The sequence below is a fragment of the Ranitomeya variabilis genome, chromosome 4 (genome assembly GCF_051348905.1).
Source record: "Ranitomeya variabilis isolate aRanVar5 chromosome 4, aRanVar5.hap1, whole genome shotgun sequence".
NCBI lineage: Eukaryota > Metazoa > Chordata > Amphibia > Anura > Dendrobatidae > Ranitomeya > Ranitomeya variabilis.
The window spans coordinates 110,458,370-110,476,893 of record NC_135235.1 but is presented as its reverse complement, the minus strand read 5'-3'; the positions used below and the strand labels follow the sequence as shown (position 1 = coordinate 110,476,893).

Below are 18,524 nucleotides of genomic sequence, written 5' to 3'. Positions count from 1 at the left end.
AAATTTTGAAAAGTATTTTTATTTGAGTTATTCCGTGTTATTTGTGCACAGGCCTAAAAGGCCCCAGGTGCGTGAATATGGGGTAGTCCCGAAAAAAGGTTGTTATACCGAAATGCCTATAACAAAAATATATGAACAACTGGAAATTACTAACAACTATATACCTGAGGATTACCTAGAGTTTCAAAATTCTAACTAAAGTAATTTTACAGAAAATAGAAACCAAGTAACCTGGCAGGCCTGCGAGGCCCCAGGTATGCGTCAGTCAGACTTAGTTGGGGTCACCAGGAGGTCAGATCCATTACGGAATCCCGTCCTGGCGGACCCCTGCGCTAGTGGGAATGCATCCTTACTTTACAATTATCATGGAATAACTCAAATAAAAATACTTTTCAAAGTTTATTGCAAACAGGCCTAAAAGTCCCCAGGTGCGTGAATGTGTAGATTTCTATGGGTATGCGTTCTAGGGTTAATTTGTTTCTGACATAGTGGGTGTAGACAAGCTGTTATGATTTCTCCTATACACAGTGCAGATAGAGATAATTTCAGATCTGCTTTCCTTACAGAGCACAGACTAAAAAACAGAGGCATTGAGGACTTTATATAGCAGTACTAAACTGTGTGGCTGGGACTCCAGCACTGAATTGAAAAATATTTTCTAAAAGCTGCAGTGTTACTTAGTGTCTCACTGTGCTAAGTGCCTCTTCCCGTACATAAACTTCAATATGAGCTGTAACCTCGCTTTGCTTTCTGTTTTTTTCAGTCCAATAGATACTTGAGCTGTTTTTCAGATTAAATGATAATTTCCAGAGGTGGGGGGAGGGGATGAAGTGGAAGCAAATTTCCGATAAGGTATATTTAAGTTTCTCATATTCGCTTTTACTAGTGTATTATGCAATGTTTGTTGAAATGCCAGTAACCATTTACATTGACGGGACATATGTGTAACCCATTTATAAAAAAATAAAAAATAAAATACAATTAATGAATAAAAATTTGCCAGTCAATGGGTTCAGCAATACTTGCTGCAAGTTTTGGATCACCAAGCCTTCTGGCCAGCCTGACCTGCTAATTCTTTATTTATAACTGCTTATTAATTTCTCAGAATTTTCCTATAAATCTATGTAAAGTTAATCTGCACAGTTTCATATATGGCTTCTGTATAATGGGCACAGGTTTTTGAGAGCTGTAGCTCTATTATTACGAGGATTGAAGAATGGAACCGGCTTGAGGGAAGCTTTTTTTTTTTTTCTTCTTCTACAATTTAGAACTAGTCTCAAAGCAAAACAACTATGGACTCTGAATTCTCCTTTGCAACCTCAGCCTCAGAGATTATGTAAATTTTTGACACTTTACTAATGTTTTACTGATCTGTGAAAACACAAACGTCTCGGTATTGTGCCCACCAGAGAGATGTTCTCGGAGCTTAGTGTTGCCTGTACAGGAGATGCGTGCCTCTCGTAAAGTACAGTTGTGTTCCAAATGAGGCCTACTTGTGAGCCTTTTACAGATTGGTAATCATGGTCTTCTTGAAAGGAGAACCGTTAATTGGCGTCGGTGGTAAAAGTAATAATTCATTAGTTCATGTCACGCATGGCATAACACAGAGATAGTCTTTACAGGCCGTTTCGCACAAACTGAAGCCCATTTTTCCAATGTAAAATTAAATTGAAATATTATGTGAATCGGGACACTCATGTTCCCAGATTGTAAAAGTCTAGAAGCTCGGTTGTCTCTTAATCTCTAAACTCCTAGGAGGCACCTAACTGTTAGCATTTTCTCTAGAGATGAATGGGAGTTTGTTTTAAATCCGTAGATCAGTTTCCAAGAGTATGGGTTAAAGGGGTTATCAGGGACTTGGGTTAATTTCCCTATAGTGCTAAGAACTTCCATGCAGGTATTTGCTAACAACTTGCCTGTTTTGTCCTGCAGGCATCTCCCCTGGCTCAGGTGATGACTCTCCTGCTTCTTTTGACCTCATATCAAGAGGCTCTGTACCTTTTGTTATCTGCTCTGTCGGTGGGGCGCACACTGCTGAAATAATTTTGATTGACAGCTGTCTTTACATAGTGAATAGAAGAGCAGAAAGCTGCTCTGTCAATGTGGCATTACCGCAAGGAAAATCTCTGGCAAGAACTGTTGTGACCACACTCAATCACAACGGATCAGTACAGATCATTTCGGGCACGTTGCCAGTACCTGCCTGCCTGTGAGTTAGTAGCCCAATAGGAAAATAAAAAACAAAGTCCCGGATAACCCCTTTAAGTAGTCAAAAACTCAAGATCTACAGTACCTCTCTACAGAAACCACCATAAACATGTATGGTAGCAGCCTGCGTTGAGCATGTATGTTAACTGAGTGGGTTGAAGGGGAAAAGAGTCCAATAGAGAGTTCAATAATTTATTTATTTTCACTTATTTAGCACCATTAATACCACAAAACTTCAGACAACATCATGCCAGTCCCCAATGGGTTAAGTAATCTAAATTCCCCATCAGTATGTCTGTCGAGTGGGAGGAAACCCACGCAAATACTGGGTTAACATACAAACTCCTTGTAGATACTGTCCTTTGTGGGACTTGAACCCCAATGCTATCCACTGAGCCACCATGCATTGTCCCTCGCAAAGAGGTCACCACGATTGGGTAATAGTTATTTGGTGTACTCACTCTCCACAAGGAGAAACGTTATGGCCTTTATCCTAAGTTCTATTGCGAGACTCGTTAAAGGGTCAGTAGTAACTAGTAGGATCGCTGCTTCTAACAGGTGGCACTATAGAGTTTGTCTCTTCTGCTCTGTAGAGGCAGTTTGTACATGAGGTGTACTTAATCTGTTTGGGTTCCTGGTAATGTTCAAGAAAAACCCCATGAATTCCAGGTACCAAATTTTCCCAGCAGATCCTTAAATGGGGCATCACACTTTCTCTGAATTGCTCTTCCCGTAATGCATCCTGTTGTCTGCTTCTCCTGATATGTGGTGCACACAATCAGGAGCCCACATGATGTAAAGGTTTACTGCAATGCTTTTTTATACTCCATTCTGCTGTAGCTTGTATCCCCACAGATTGTAATGGGTGCATAGTGCAGTTTACAAAATAGTAGATCTTCTGTTCGTTTGGACCAAGGCCGGCTTGTGCTCCCCACACATCATTGAGTCCTTTGTAGCCCATGAGCCTGCCACAGGTGGTCTTTTGGTTGGACTAATTGCATACTGTAACCATACCCCATAACTTGCAGTTGTGGAAATAATCTATGGTTAGATGACTGGGTCATGGAGCTTTCATCCTTACATTTGCTCATTTTTCTTGTTTCCGACCCACTGACTATAGTATTTGCCCACTATATCCTTCCCCCTGACAACTGCCATGGTCATAAGATATTCGTTGTCATTCAGTTTTTATTGCTTTTGTAGTCCACTTTACTGTTATCTGTTGGTTTCACATGTTTGTCGGAGATAAGGACGTTGGCACTGATGGTGGTGGCTCTTCAGGAAATGTAGTGTGGCAGATCTAACTTCTGTGTGCCCTACTGATAACGAGGGCACTGCAATTACTGGTGCAGTAAGCCAAGGTTCACACTGACATTGAGCTGTGGGGCTTTGATTTACATTGTAGGAACAGAAGAATAGAACTCCTACAAGTTTTAAATCCTTCCTAAAATGGACACGAATGGTGCCAGATGAACTCAGACTTTAATGGGATTTTTTTTTAGTTTTCCATCGTTTTAACCAAATTAAATGTTGCATACTGCTTTTGATCATCCAGTTCAATGATGGTAAATGTGTGAGCCTTGCCTGGAATCTTAAGTTTTTACGATGGATCGACTTGTTGGATCATAGCCTGCTATTTCCGCGTCAGAGTACGGACTCCGATATATGGCTTATCGGCAGGTCTCCTGACCTCACCTTATTAGCTTCATAGCTATATGTGAGGGTGTTGATTTGGGGTCAGGAGATCTGCAGCCGCTCTGGACATGTCTGGCGTGTGAGAAGCGATTCTAATTTAGACGAGCTCTATCTTTGGTGAACCGGTGATTCATGCAGTGGTTTCTTCTATGGCGAGTTGTCAGATGTGTCTTTACTAATAGGTGATCTATTACCCGGTGAGTGTGTGGATGAGCGAGTTTATAATGCCGTGAACAGATCAATTAACCTTGAAAAAAAAGATTGAAAAAATATTGATCTGCATCAAACGTGGAGACAGTTGGGGGTGTGTGCTGTAACCTCACATGATCAGGGACGCTCCCCAGTAAATCCTTGCAGCTGTGATAAAGGACGAGCTGCTTTGTCAGGTTCTCTAATGGGGGAAATTTCTATGATGAAGGATCTGTAGTCTCATTTATAGTAAGTGTGACTTTACGGAGATGCATATTGTCCGCAGTGTTGTGATTGGATTTACAGCTCCGTGTTGTTTCTGATGTAACGGTCTTAGTTCAGATACCTATTTTCTGGATAAAGATCTTGGGAATTGCCGTCAAAGCAAGTTGTCATATTAAAGCCTAATTATTGTCAATATTAAAGCTCAACTTCGCAAACATCCTACTCGCTGCAGACAGAATCATGGTTAACACTCAAAAGCATAAGCCCCACTGGGGTCTGACACGTCAGCCTTATTTTTGCTGTGATGTTTTACAAAATCCTATAACTAAGTAAGGGGGTCCACAAATCTGTATGTGGAGTTCGTACTTGTGTATGTTCACAAGTTGGTTATGCCAATTTCTACAGGAAAGATTTAGAATCTAGGCTGCACTATCCTATTATTATAATACATTTTTTTTTATAGCGCTATTTATTCCATGGCCCTTTACATGTGAAAAGGGGACAAATACAATTAAACCTGAGCAAAAAACAAGGCATACAGGTACATGAGGAGGGAGGACCCTGCCCGCGAGGGCTCGCAGTCTGCAAGGGATGGGTGAGGATACACTAGGAGAGGGTAGAGCTGGTTGTGCGGCGGTTCAGTAGGTTGAGGATCACTGCAGGTTGTAGGCTTGTCAGAAGAGGTGAGTCTTCAGATTCTTTTTGAAGGTTTCTATGGTAGGCGAGAGTCTGATGTGTTGTGGTAGAGAGTTCCAGAGTATGGGGGAAGCACGGGAGAAGTCTTGGATTAAGTTGTGGGAAGAAGAGATGAGAGGGGAGTAGAGAAGATCTTGAGAGGATCGGAGGTTGTGTGTAGGTAAGTACCGGGAGACAAGGTCACAGATGTATGGAGGAGACAGGTTGTGGATGGCTTTGTGTGTCATTGTGAGGGTTTTGAACTGGAGTCTCTGGGCGATAGGAAGCCAGTGAAGGGCTTGGCATAGGGGAGAGGCTGGGGAATAGTGGGGAGACAGGTAAATTAGTCATTCGGCAGAGTGTGGATTGGAGTGGTGCCAGAGGGGAGGACAGAGTAGGAGGTTGCAGTAGTCAAGGCGGGAGATAAGAGCGTGCACTAGTTTTTTTTTTTGTGGTGTCGCGGTCAAGGAATGCGCGGATCTAGGAGATATTTTTGAGTTTGAGACTGTAGGAGGAGGCAGGGGCTTGGATACGTGGCTTGAAAGAGAGGGCAGAGTTGAGGATCACCCCGAGGCATCGGGCGTGTGGGACTGGGGAAAGTGAGCAGTGAGTGACATTGATTGATAGGTCTGGTGGAGGGGTAGAGTGAGATGGGGGAAAGATGATGAATTCTGTTTTGTCCATGTTCAGTTTTAGAAAGCGAGCAGAAAAGAAGGCAGAGATAGCGGACAGACAGTGGGATTTTGGTAAGTAAGGAGGTGAGGTCTGGTCTGGATAGGTAGATGTCATGGTTCTCAATGGCAAGAGAACGTAGTAAAGCATACAAAAAGGACTAGCTCTTGGAAGATGGGAACTCGAGCTGACTGTGAGCTAAACCTACCGCACAAATAACAGTGGCCGGGTAGCGTGCCTACGTTTTATCCCTAGACGCCCAGCGCCAGCCGGAGAACTGACTGACCCTAGCAGAGGAAAATACAGACCTGGCTTACCTCTAGAGAAATTTTCCCCAAAAGGCAGACAGTAGCCCCCACATATATTGTCGGTGATTTCAGAGGAAATTGACATACGAAGTATGAAGATAGGTTTAGCAAATTGAGGTCCGCTTACTAGATAGTAGGAAGACAGAAAAGGGAACTTCACAGTCAGCTGAAAACCCTTTCAAAACACCATCCTGGAATTACTTTAAGACTCTAATATCAACTCATGACACCAGAGTGGCAATTCCAGCTCACAAGAGCTTCCAGCCTCAGAAATAAACAATCACAGAGAACTGGAACAAAAATGCAAAACAAACTTAGGACTACAAGTCCAACTTAGCTGATAGTAGTCTAGGAGCAGGAACATGCAACAGAAAGGCTTCTGGTAACATTGTTGGCCGGCATAGAAATGACTGAGGAGCAAGGCTAAATAGACAACTCCCACATCCTGATGGAAACAGGTGAACAGAGGCGATGAAGCACACAAGTTCAGTACCACCAGTGACCACCGGGGGAGCCCAGAAACCAAATTCACAACAGGTAGATCTGCTGTCATCGGCATAGAAATTATACTGCATACCGTGGGATTCTATGAGCTGTCCCAGGCAAAAGGTGTAGATGGAGAAGAGTAGGGGTCCTAGAACAGAGCCTTGAGGAACACCGACAGACAAGGGGTGGAGTGAGGTGGTGGCGTGGGGGGAGACATTGAATGTTCGGTCTGTCAGATATGACGAGATCCAGGATAGGGTCAAGTCTGTGATGCCAAGAAATTAGAGGATCTGTATCAGGAGAGAATGGTCCACAGTGTCAAAGGCAGAAGATAGGTCCAGGAGAAGGAGGACAGTAGTGACGCTTGCTCTTGGCAGTTAGTAGGTCATTGGTGACTTTAGTTAGGGCGGTTTCAGTTGGGTGATGGGGTCGGAAGCCAGATTGTAACTGGTCAAAGAGGGAGGAGAGGTGGGAGTACAGTTCAAGATGGACATGTTGTTCCAGTAATTTTGAGGGATAAGGGAGAAGAGATATCGGGCGATAGCTAGACACAGAGGATGGGTCGAGGGAGGGCTTTATCCTATGTGAGAGATAACCGCTTAAAGAGTAACTGTACTTTCAAGCAACTTTTTCAGAATAAATGGAGTACATGAGGAATAACACTATATAGCTGGCAGTTATGACTTGTGCCCTGCATTTTCACTAATTTTTCCCTTCTGCAGGCTATATATCTAATGTCCAGTGTCTCCACTAGGCTAAGCAATACCTCGATGGGTCACTGCTCTTCATTTCTTTGTTAGCACAGTGACAGAGGCAGCAGTAGCATGGAGGGCATAAAGCAGCAGTGATCAGTGTAGATGTGAATCCTGCTCTGGGCTAAGACATTAGAAAGCTCAGCACAAACTGCCTCTGCTGCCTCTCCTTCCTTTTCTCAACCTTCTCCATAGAGTATAATGGGCTATATAACCTGACACCTCTCTGTGCTGGCAGTCTCTCTGGTTTTGAACTGTTTGTTGTTTTTTGTTTTTTGTTTTTTTTTTTCCTAAAGTGGTTGAAACATTTTTTTTTTCCTGAGGGGTGTTAACAAGTGGCCTAAAAAGTGGAGAAATATTACGATGTTTCTTATTTGCGTGTAGTATTTATATGGAGAAGCAAATGTTAAACAGTATGGCTATAACTTGGTTTTGTTATAATCCATTTTAGACTTTTTTTTTTTCCTTTAGGGTTTACTCTTCCCTCTATTGATTACATAAAACTCTGGCTATCTTACCCTAGCCTACAATCTAAAAGCCTATAAAGGGGTTAATGGCAGCCTTTTATTTTTCCTTCGACAAGCCCTTTCCCATTACAGCTCATTTTGCCAGGCAGCATTATTACTTTTTTTTTTTATATATGACTACATTGAACCGTTCAGTGCATCGTTTTCCCAGTAGATGAGTTAGTGGGAGACCCGAGGAGGAAGCCTCATTGACGAGCGGCCCTGTGCGGGGATTCCTGCAGAACATTCCTGCAGCATGTGAACACCTTCTGAATGGTAATATAAAGAGGCTTATAGTTCATCTCCTCGCAGCTGGAATCATTTAGTGCGTGCGGGGCTCATGAAATGCTTGTTGGTTTTGTATAAATGGCTTGTGTTAATGAAGGAGAAGTATAACGGCCACAGTGCAGTGCGGCAGTGGTGAGACGAGGGTTTCGTTTGTTTGCTTTTTTTCTTCTTACCCTCCTGCTCATCGCTTGTTTTCCCATGACAATTTTCCAGCTTTATTGCAGAGCACCAAACATATTAAATGCTATCGTTCTGCTCCGCAATAATTCAGCGCTACCATCAATATTACCTTATTTATAATACCGTAATATAAGATTTATGGCGACAGGTTTGACAGCGCGTAAGTGAACTATAGAATCGAAAAAAGGGTTGTTCAGCTTAGGAAAGTCTGCTGCCTTCCCCACAATCAGTGCCTGTTAATGGGCTGCGGCTCGCTCCATTGAAGTGAATGGAGGTAACCTGACGCTACCTGTGTGCACGGTCATGTAGGCGTGTAATTCTCTTGATTTGGTTGACCGACGAGATGATTAATTTTGGCCTCGGTCAGACATTCATACATAGTGAAATGGTCACTGATTTATCCGAAACAATGACAGGTAGTTACGCTTTACTGATTATTGGATTATAGGTATGTTTTTGGTCCAACATACATCAGAATCGGACCAGGCGCGCACATGCTAAGGGTATAGTAGGAGTAGGACATCATCGTCAAATCATATCCTTTTTCTTCTTTGTGATTTTCACAAAGACTTTTGAGTATGAGGGCTAGGATTTCCAGTTCCTCCTCCTCTTATGGTTGACTTCTGGAGAAATGATTGGGCATGTTGGGTTTTAGCATGCCCAATCATTTACCCCAGCACCAGAGGTTTCTGGCTGTGGCTTCTCTGCTATTCTTCACTTAAACATGTACATTCAATCCTTGTACACCTTTGTTTTGAGTAGATTAGTAGACATGGCAGGCAATGATGGATTGTTGCTATTTTAATTGTATGTGACCCTTAAAAGCTTTTCTTCCAGTGTTTTAGTGATGATCTATAGTGCAAGGCAATGAACAGTGGTGGCCCACATCATACACATCCTGAAACCACGGCCTTGTCTGTCTCTTCCTAGTGTCTTTTGTGTAGATAGTCTTTCTATGATGGAGAGGGCCGGTGTAGCAGGTCGGGATACCACGTTTCTGTCTTGGGTGACGTTAGTCTGGCAGACAATACAGCAGTAGGGTATGGGGCCACGTCACCATGAGGTTGGTCTTGTGTAGCCCCTGTATCGTCCAGACCAGTACCGTCGTCATCTGCTTATCTCTGGCCGTACATGCTGCAGAAGGAAAGAACAGGAAATACATAGTGGCTGCTACATATTTATCAAGATTCCTAGTAATTATTAGCCATTGTGACTGTTCGGAGTCCAAAGGTGATCCGGAGTAGTAATGTCTGTTGTTCTTGGCGATTTCATCAAGGAGTCAGCAGCGAACCTGAGATAAGAAAGGCTTGGGATTTCTTGGGGTGTGCTGTTCTCTGGCGGCTCTGGACGCTGCAGACTTCTAGACTTGACCATAAGAAAATATTAATGGTGGTTCATGGTCCTGATTACTGGCCAGCCCAAAGCTAACCCAGTGTTGTGTCCGACGCATCGCTACTGTCCTAGATGTGCTTGTGCCTGTTCTGCACCCCAGGAGATGTCCGAAACAGATTTCTAATTGTATTGACCTCTCCAGGTTCTTCACTGGTTTATGGTAATTGTAGCCTGAACAGCTCTGATGTGTTTAGAGACTCCCCTATGTAAAATGAGGTATTTTATTATTATAATATTTATATATGAATACAAAACCCTACATGCATTTGATAATTTTAGATGTTTTTTGAATTTTGGTAATCCATTATTAAAAAAAAAAATAGTTGACGTAAGAATGTTATAGGCATTAATTAGTAGAGGAAAATCTGCAGGATAACCTCCCTCATGATTAATATATGCACTTATGTTCTCTAGGTGCACCAGAGACTTCCTGCATGGCTGAGCCAAAAAGTAGCATTTTGCAGTACAGCATCGCCCTCTGATGGTGAGTAGTTGTATTGCGCCTAGTGCTATTCCATCTATTGATCTAATTGTAGATAAGCTGTAAAACACACACACACACACACACACACACACACACACACACACACACACACACACACACACACGGATTATTGTATCTAAAAAAAGAGAAATTATATGTATTGGTATTTTTTTTTTTTAGTTATTTAAATCCTAAAATGAATATATGTATATATGCACAATATTATATATATTTATGCACGTATTTTTTTTCTTCATATTTTAATCCTAAAAAAAACTATAATATACTAGCCTAGTGATCTACTATAATTAGCAATGACTTGTACTTTATTTTTTGTTTACTAGCTGTGACTGTGGTTTACCAAAACGGGTTGCCTGTGATAACCGTTAGCCTCCCGTCCCGCCAGGAGAAATGCCGATTTACTTTGAAGCCCATTTCAGATTCAGTGGGAATATTCCTGCAGCAACTCCAGGATGAAGATCGAGGAATTGACAGAGTAGCAATCTACTCCACAGGTAGCACAGTGTTACTGTACATGACCTTCCAGTGTATTGTTTCAATCAAGAAAAATGCCCAGCTTTTACATTCTTGTATATCGCAGTGTTTGGAACTGTCCTATCCTTGTCCATATATTCCAATAGAAGCTCCCTATATTTAATAGATATGAGCCATATATACAGTGGAGTTCATAGTTTTGTTCTTTTCTAGATGGAGCCCGTGTAGCTTCTTCTACAGGGATTGATGTTCTACTACTAGATGACTTCAAACTGTCCATAAATGATAAAATTTATGATGTGCGGACACCAAAAAGAGGTAATGTTTTACTTTTCTTATCTTGGGCTGTAGGTGCAGAATTGGAGACCCACATGCTGTCTGTCTTATAGTAGTTAACTGTCTTAATTTTTTATTTCATAAATCCATCATTCACTTCAAATTGAGCAACTTTGTAATATACAGTTGGCATCGTTTCAGAAAATGAAGTATTTCTCCCCAAAAAATTATTGCAGTTGCTCATGTTTTTTCTCTTTGTGTATTGGAACAACCCAGAGTAAAAAAAGGCAAATTGGACATCATTTTACACACCGCTCCAAAAATGTGCTAGACAAAATTGTTGGCGCCATTCCAAAATTGGGGATGAACAACTTTGTTTCAATCATGTGATGCTCATTCAAGCTCACCTGTGGCAAGTAACAGGTGTTGGCAATATAAAAATTACACCTGAAACCAGATAAAAAGGGGAGAAGTTGACGTAGTCTTTGTATTGTGTGTCTGTGTGTGCCTCACGAAGCATGGAGAACAGAGGAGAAAAGAACTGTCTGAGGATTTGAGAAACAAAATTGTTGAACAATATCAACAATCTCAAGGTTACAAGTCCATCTCAAGAGATCTTGATGTTCCACAGAAGACTTTACAGCCCTTGGCACTGCAGCTAAGCTCCCTGAAGGTGCGTGGTAGAGAAAAATTGATGAAAGGTTTCAATGCAGGATAGCCCAGATGGTGAATAATCTGTCCTGCAGGCCCAATGTGCGTCAAGGTCACTGTGAACTAGCTGTTAACTTTTGAATGAAATGTAGCACTATGGCAGGAGGACCCCACTGCTGACAGACCTAAAAAAGCTAGACTGCAGGTTGTTAAAATGTACTTAAGTAAGCCAAAATCCTTCTGGGAAAGAGTCTTGTGGACAGATGAGCTGAAGATAGTGCTTTTTGGTAAACCACATCATTATACCGTTTACTGAAAACTAATTTAGACCTACAAAGAAAATAAGAGTTCCTACAGTAAATAAGGTGGAGGATCAAAGATGTTTTGGGCTTGTTTTACTGACTCTGGTGCTGGGTTCATTGACTACAAGGCATCATGAAATCTAAAGATTACCAAAGGATTTTGGGTGGAAATATAGTGCCCGTTGGCAGAAAGCTGGGTTTGTGTCCTAGGTCATGGATCTTCCAGCAGGACAATGACTCCAAACATACTTCCAGTCGCACCCAAAAATGGATGGAAACAAAGGGCCGGAGAGTTCTGAAGTGGCAGCAATGAGTTTGGCTTTAAATCCCATTGATCACCTGTGGAGAGATCTTAAAATTGCATTTGGGAGAAGGCGCCTTCAAATATGAGAGATCTGGAGCCGTTTGCAAAAAAACGACTGGCCCAATATTCTAGTTGGAAGGTGTAAGAAGCTTGTTGATGGTTATAGGAAGTGATTGATTTGCAGTTACTGTTTCCAAAGGGTGTGTAACCAAATATTGAGGGTGTGAACAATTTTGGCAGGACCATTTTTTGGGGATTAGTATGAAAGGCACTTAAACATATTACCCGAGCACGTTCGCTCATCACCAGTGCCAACTCTTAGGCCATGACTGTATCTTATGAGAGACATTTGCTTCTTTCTCCTCCTAGAGTGAGCTTTCACCCTCAATTCATGGGTAAAATCTGTGTTCAGTGAAAGGGAGCCTGACACCAGTTTTTTTTGCATATAAACTATGCCCATCACCTTTTAAGATCATAAGAATGAGGAGCCTGCAACCCCTTTATATGCTCAGACATGCCCCCGTATACCTCCAAAAGTGTTTTATACTTGTACAGAAATTGTCCGGTCTGATGGGTGTTTCCAGACTGTAATTAGCGCCGGCCCAATCCCTTCAAACATCGCCTCTTCTAACTGCATGTAAGTGGATGACTTCTCTCAATCATCCACCTAGTACTTGAAGTCTCCCCATTAGGGCTCATTTCCACATGCGAGGCACACGTCCGTATCTCGCATGTGGAAACTAAGCTGTGGCGCCGGCACTCAGGAGCGGAGCTGTGCGGCTCCATGTGTTCCTATGCGGCCGCACTCTCCGCTCCTGAGTGCCGGCGCCACAGCTTAGTTTCCACATGCGAGATACGGACGTGTGCCTCGCATGTGGAAATGAGCCCTTACTGAGATTGCAGCAGATAGCAGACATTCTGCTGCAAGTTCTCCTGAAACTACAGCTACACTTCACCATAGAAGATTATGAGCACCAACTGCCATCTCCTAGCTCAGTCATGTGAACATCTGTTTTCACTTAAGACAGATTTTACCCAGGAATTGAGAATAAGTGATAAATCTAGAAGTAGGAAGAAGCAGATTTCTGTAATAAGATATATTCTTATTTTCCTGTTTTTCTTGTTTGTTTGAGTCAATAGGTTTCTCTTTAAGGCTTTGTGATACCATCTGCTTTTTTGCACCTGGTTAATAGCTTGGGTTTCTTAATGTTTAAAAGTGTTGCCTGTTTACAAAAAATGTACTTGTGAAGCGCCTCAGATTGGCAGACGGGAACTGGTGAATGTCCCGTGGGCCCCCACATGAGCAGTGTTTGGCGCAGAACAAAACAGGCAAAGGCTGCATCTCCTCAATCATTAAGCAAACGACCCAGGGTAGTAGTATGGAAATTTGTGAATGAAGGGTAATGTAACATTTGCAAATGGCTGAACAGTGGTCCTCAAAGGCCCAGAATTGAGGTTACTGGTGGATCCTTCATATCCCAGTCCATCACCGCTTGTGAAATATATACAGTGGAGGAAAGTTGCTAATAAAAATTGTGCAAAAATTTGGACTAAATTTGATTTCATGCAATCACTTGGCCTTCAGTATTGTGACATTTGCAGCAGGATGCTTTCCTTGAGCTTTTTTTTTTTTTTTTTTTTCCCCCCACTAGTGTTCTTCATTGCTTCAATGGTTCTCTGAGAGAGAAGTGCAGTATAGACTCAGGATCCACCACATAGCAACTAGAGGAGCTCTGGAGGCTGTGGAAAAACATTCTGCTGCAGATTGTACCATGTAGAAGACCAAATAATTGCTCTACACCATTAGAGAGCAAGTGCACACCTAAGGTGCTGTCCCCTCCACAGAGAATCCGTACTCCAAGTACATAGAGACGGAGGAGTGGTATGAATAAGCACTAAAACCAGGGAAGTAGCTAAGGAAAAATGGCTACCTTTGACTAGGAAAAAGCCAAATCTACTGATGATGAGGTGAATAGCAACCTTTATTAACTTCACATGCTGGAATCCATTATTTAAATAAAAAAGTTTATTTACTCTTTAAAGGGGTTGGGCAGCACTTAGTTATACAGTGCTCACCATAAAAGAGTACACTTAACAGTTTTGCCAGAAAACCCTCAAAATATTCCCACAAATGTGGGCTGTTGATTGCAATTCAGATTTATTATCTTACATATCCAAAAAGTAATTTTCTTAAATTAATTCAAGACCATGCTGCAAAAATGAGTACACCCCAATGAATGTCTTTAAAAGCAAAGCTAATGTTTGGACTTACAAAGCTCTAACTAGGATTCAACCACAGATAAGTCCAATTATTCATTTAAACAGGTGTCCAGCAGACCGTTTCACTATAAAAGGGCATTACTTAACAAATAAAACCCTTTTCCAATTTAATGCTTTCAGCAATGGCACCACATGGAAGAGAAATGTCACAAGACCTGAGATAGAAAATAAAATAATTTCTTTACAATAAAGAATGGAAGAATGGAATTAATGGTGCTATATAAATAAATAAATAATTAAATAATAATAATAATAATAATAATAAAGGTGAAGGCAAGAAGATCAGCAAAGCTTAGCAACCGTGATACAAACCTTTAACAAAGATGGAACTGCAGTCATCTCACAAGATGTCCAGGCAGACCATGGAAGTTAACACCTCAACTGAAGCATCTTCTGATGAGATGAGTTGAAGAAAATTGATATGCAAGTTCACTGCAATTGGCTAAAAAAGGAGAATGCCAATCTGGTGTGTGGTTTTCCCGTGACATAAAACAGCATACACTGCAGAAGAATGGCATGAATGGGTATCGTCCACAAAGGAAGCCTCTCCTAAAACCCATGCACAAAAAAGCCTGCCTAAATTGCCAGGAATCTTCAAAACTGTATGCCATTGTAAAGATAAAGAATACAAAGTGAAATACATTGTGCCTACAATAAAACATAGTGGTGGGAGTGTCCTTATGTGCAGTTACATTAGTGCCGCTGGTGTCTGGGAGCTACATGTCAACGACGCTATCCTGTATTCACAGATTACTGCTCTATATTGAAAGAGAAGATGCTACCATCACTCTGTGCCCTTGGTAAACCTGCAATTTTCCAACAGGGCAATGATCCAAAGCACACAAGACCACTGTTGCATTTGTGCAGATTAGGGTGAAAGGTTTTCAGCGGCCAAGTATTTCTCAATCCAGCATCCGGGCTCTAAGGGTATGTTTCCACGTTCAGGAAACGCTGCGTTTTTGATGCTGCGTTTTTCCGCAGCTCGTCAAAAACGCAGCGTCCAGATGTTACAGCATAGTGGAGGGGATTTCATGAAATCCAGACTCCACTATGCGTTAAACGCATGCGTTTTTGCCGCGAAAACGCATGCGTGGTGCGTTTTTTCTAAACGCAGCATGTTGCTACTATGAGCAAAACACGCAGGCACACCGCAGGTGACCTGCCAGTGACCTCAGGTGCAGTTTTGGTCAGGATTTTACCTGCATAAAATCCTGACCAAAGCCTGAAGCAAAACTGAACGTGGAAACATACCCTAAGACTTAGTTTTTAAATGGACTCAGATAGATGTGAAACATGTCGCTTACTTGTTCATTCCATGCTTTAGGAGACTTGGTGTTGTCCCTTAAAAATCATAAAGATCATAATAAACTGCTACATCTAGTATTTTATATTTAGGGTGTAGTCAGTTTTACTCAAATATATTTAATGCAAAAATGAAGATTTTGTATTGAAAGTTACAGTGTTATCCTTACTTTCATGTTATGGGTTAAATGTTCTAGGAATCTCAGGCTTGTCCAAATATTGGAAATTGTTCTAGATTCATTAAACCTTACCTTAGACATGGGTGTACTCATTGATGCTGAGCGCTGTACGTTAAGATAGGTAAACATCATCAGATAACCCCTTTAAAGAGTAACTAAACTTTATTTTTTTATTTAAATAACTGTTTACGGCATATAAACTCTCTAAAGCTTTCGACTCACTTCATTAGCTTTTTTCCGGTCTTCCTGTTTTTCCTTTTCCATTGTCTTTTTTCCTGGCCTCTCCACTCCTGTGTTTCGGGCTACCCGCCTGCTTCAGTTCTTAGTCAATGTCTGTATCCGTCTCTATGTACTTTCAGTGCTGATTCCCTCTGTGGAGGTGACGGCACCTTAGGAGGGTACTTATAGTCACTGGGTCTTCTGCGTTGTGAAATCTGCGGCAAAATGTTTCTATAGTGGTTGACTGAGTTACAGCACCAGAGAACTACCAATATATAGCTCTGCTGTTCGGGCTTTGTACACTGTTCATATTCAGCCACCATTGGAGCACCAGGACCCCACTGATCTGATCTTGATGATGACCTATTATATGGACAGGCAATCAGAGGCCGTGGACAAACCCTTTTAGGTGGATTTGTTAACTGTGCCAGATTTATTATTATAAGTGCCGTTAAACAGAAGTGTCTAATCTCTGGCAATCTATCATGCAACACATTAATGTGATAAATTCACTTGTCAGCTTTTAAGTTCTCTAGTAATAACATTCTTAAAGAGAATCGGTCACCAGGGTTTTGCTATCTCATCTGAGAGTAGCATAATGTAGAGAGTAGACCCTGAATCCAACCATGTATCACTTAGTTTACTGGGTGCATCAGTTATTATTATTATTATTTGTTATAGCGCCATTTATTCCATGGCGCTTTACAAGTGAGGAGGGGTATACATAATAAAAACAAGTACAATAATCTTAAACAATATAAGTCACAACTGGTACAGGCGGAGTGAGGACCCTGCCCGCAAGGGCTCACAATCTACAAGGGATGGGTGAGGATACAGTAGGTGAGGATAGAGCTGATCGTGCAGCGGTTGGTTGATCGGTGGTTACTGCAGGTTGTAGGCTTGTCGGAAGAGGTAGGTCTTCAGATTCTTTTTGAAGATTCTGATGGTAGGCGAGAGTCTGATGTGTTGTGGTAGAAGGTTCCAGAGTAGGGGGGATGCGCGAGAGAAATCTTGTATGCGATTGTGGGAAGAGGAGATAAGAGGGGAATAGAGAAGGAGATCTTGTGAGGATCGGAGGTTGCGTGCAGGAAAGTACCGGGAGACGAGGTCACAGATGTATGGAGGAGACAGGTTGTGGATGGCTTTGTACGTCATCGTTAGGGTTTTGTACTGGAGTCTCTGGGCAATGGGGAGCCAGTGAAGGGATTGACAGAGGGGAGAGGCCGGAGAATAGCGGGGGGACATGTGGATTAGTCGGGCAGCAGAGTTTAGAATAGATTGGAGGGGTGCGAGAGTGTTCGAGGGGAGGCCACAGAGCAGGAGGTTGCAGTAGTCGAGGCAAGAGATGATGAGGGCATGGACTAGGGTTTTTGCAGATTCTTGGTTGAGGAATGAACGGATTCGTGAAATATTTTTGAGTTGTGACACAGAGTTATTACGTGTAGCGGATCTTGGACAGATTACCCCACCTACACCACAGCGCTCTCTGTACATTGTGTACTGACAGTGAGCTGCTTATCAGAGCAGGGGGCGTGGTCGGACAATCTGGCATGAACCAGCTAGTCTGCGCAGTGATAATCTCCTGCTGATGAAACGTTCTTTGTAAGTAAACAGCACACAGCCTGATTAATGACTCATCTGAGTTTAGCGTTTTAACCCCTACCTCATGCTGTCCTCAGATTACATAGTAAAAACTGACAGAATCCCATTAATAAATGTGCCCCTGTGCTGGGTGCATGATTATTGACATTGTTCATAAATCTGCCCTTTTTTTTATGACCCCTTCTCTGTGTAGATGTGATTAAATCAGATGGTAGAGGCGTAAATGACAGGACTTTAATCTATTTTATCTTCTGTGTCTATGAATAGGAGTGGATTTTATTAGCTCTGTATCATGTAGCATTGTGTTTTCTCTGTGTCCAGAACTATTAAGCCATGAACATGCGACGACTATGAATGACGTGAAGCATCTTGTGCAGCAGTTGCACAGCTCTATGCATATCAAGGATTTCCAGGTCAGCAGAGAGAAGGAGCTCTGTAGTCGACTAGAACAACTCCAGGGGCAGCTCGAACCTCATGAAAAGGTACAGAATTTCTAATCCTGACACTAGGGTTTTTTTTTTTTTTTTTTTTTTTTAATCCTTTCAGGTTTCCTGAGCCTTAAAGGGAATTTCCTTGACTCGGCTAATGAGGCTGATGATGCAGACTGCAGTGCTGGCTGTGTTTTGTTGTTGTGTCAACTTTATATGATCAGTCCTTACACATGCTATGAGACTTACTGTTTATTTTTGTTTCCTTTTAAAATTTACCATAAAAAGCATTTTGTAGTAAAAGATGACAGTTTTTAATTTTTGTTTCCAACAGGAGTTTTCTGACTTTTTTTTTTTTTTCACCCTATTTATTAGATAAGGGGACTTGAGCATGCAGTAATCTGACCACTTACCTAACTATTGTGT

General features: G+C 41.9%; 1 protein-coding gene across 3 annotated transcripts in view; it reads left to right on the top strand.

Moving 5' to 3' along the window:
- The window catches only part of MCU (mitochondrial calcium uniporter), a 132,962-nt gene that overhangs the window by 104,933 nt on the left and 9,505 nt on the right, over nucleotides 1–18,524 (top strand). For all 3 annotated transcript variants that reach the window (XM_077259122.1, XM_077259124.1, XM_077259123.1), the window contains exons 2-5: nucleotides 9,991–10,060; nucleotides 10,405–10,575; nucleotides 10,769–10,873; nucleotides 17,992–18,152. In XM_077259122.1, coding sequence (XP_077115237.1) covers nucleotides 9,991–10,060; nucleotides 10,405–10,575; nucleotides 10,769–10,873; nucleotides 17,992–18,152 — 507 coding nt within the window. The remainder of the gene's footprint in view (nucleotides 1–9,990; nucleotides 10,061–10,404; nucleotides 10,576–10,768; nucleotides 10,874–17,991; nucleotides 18,153–18,524) is intronic.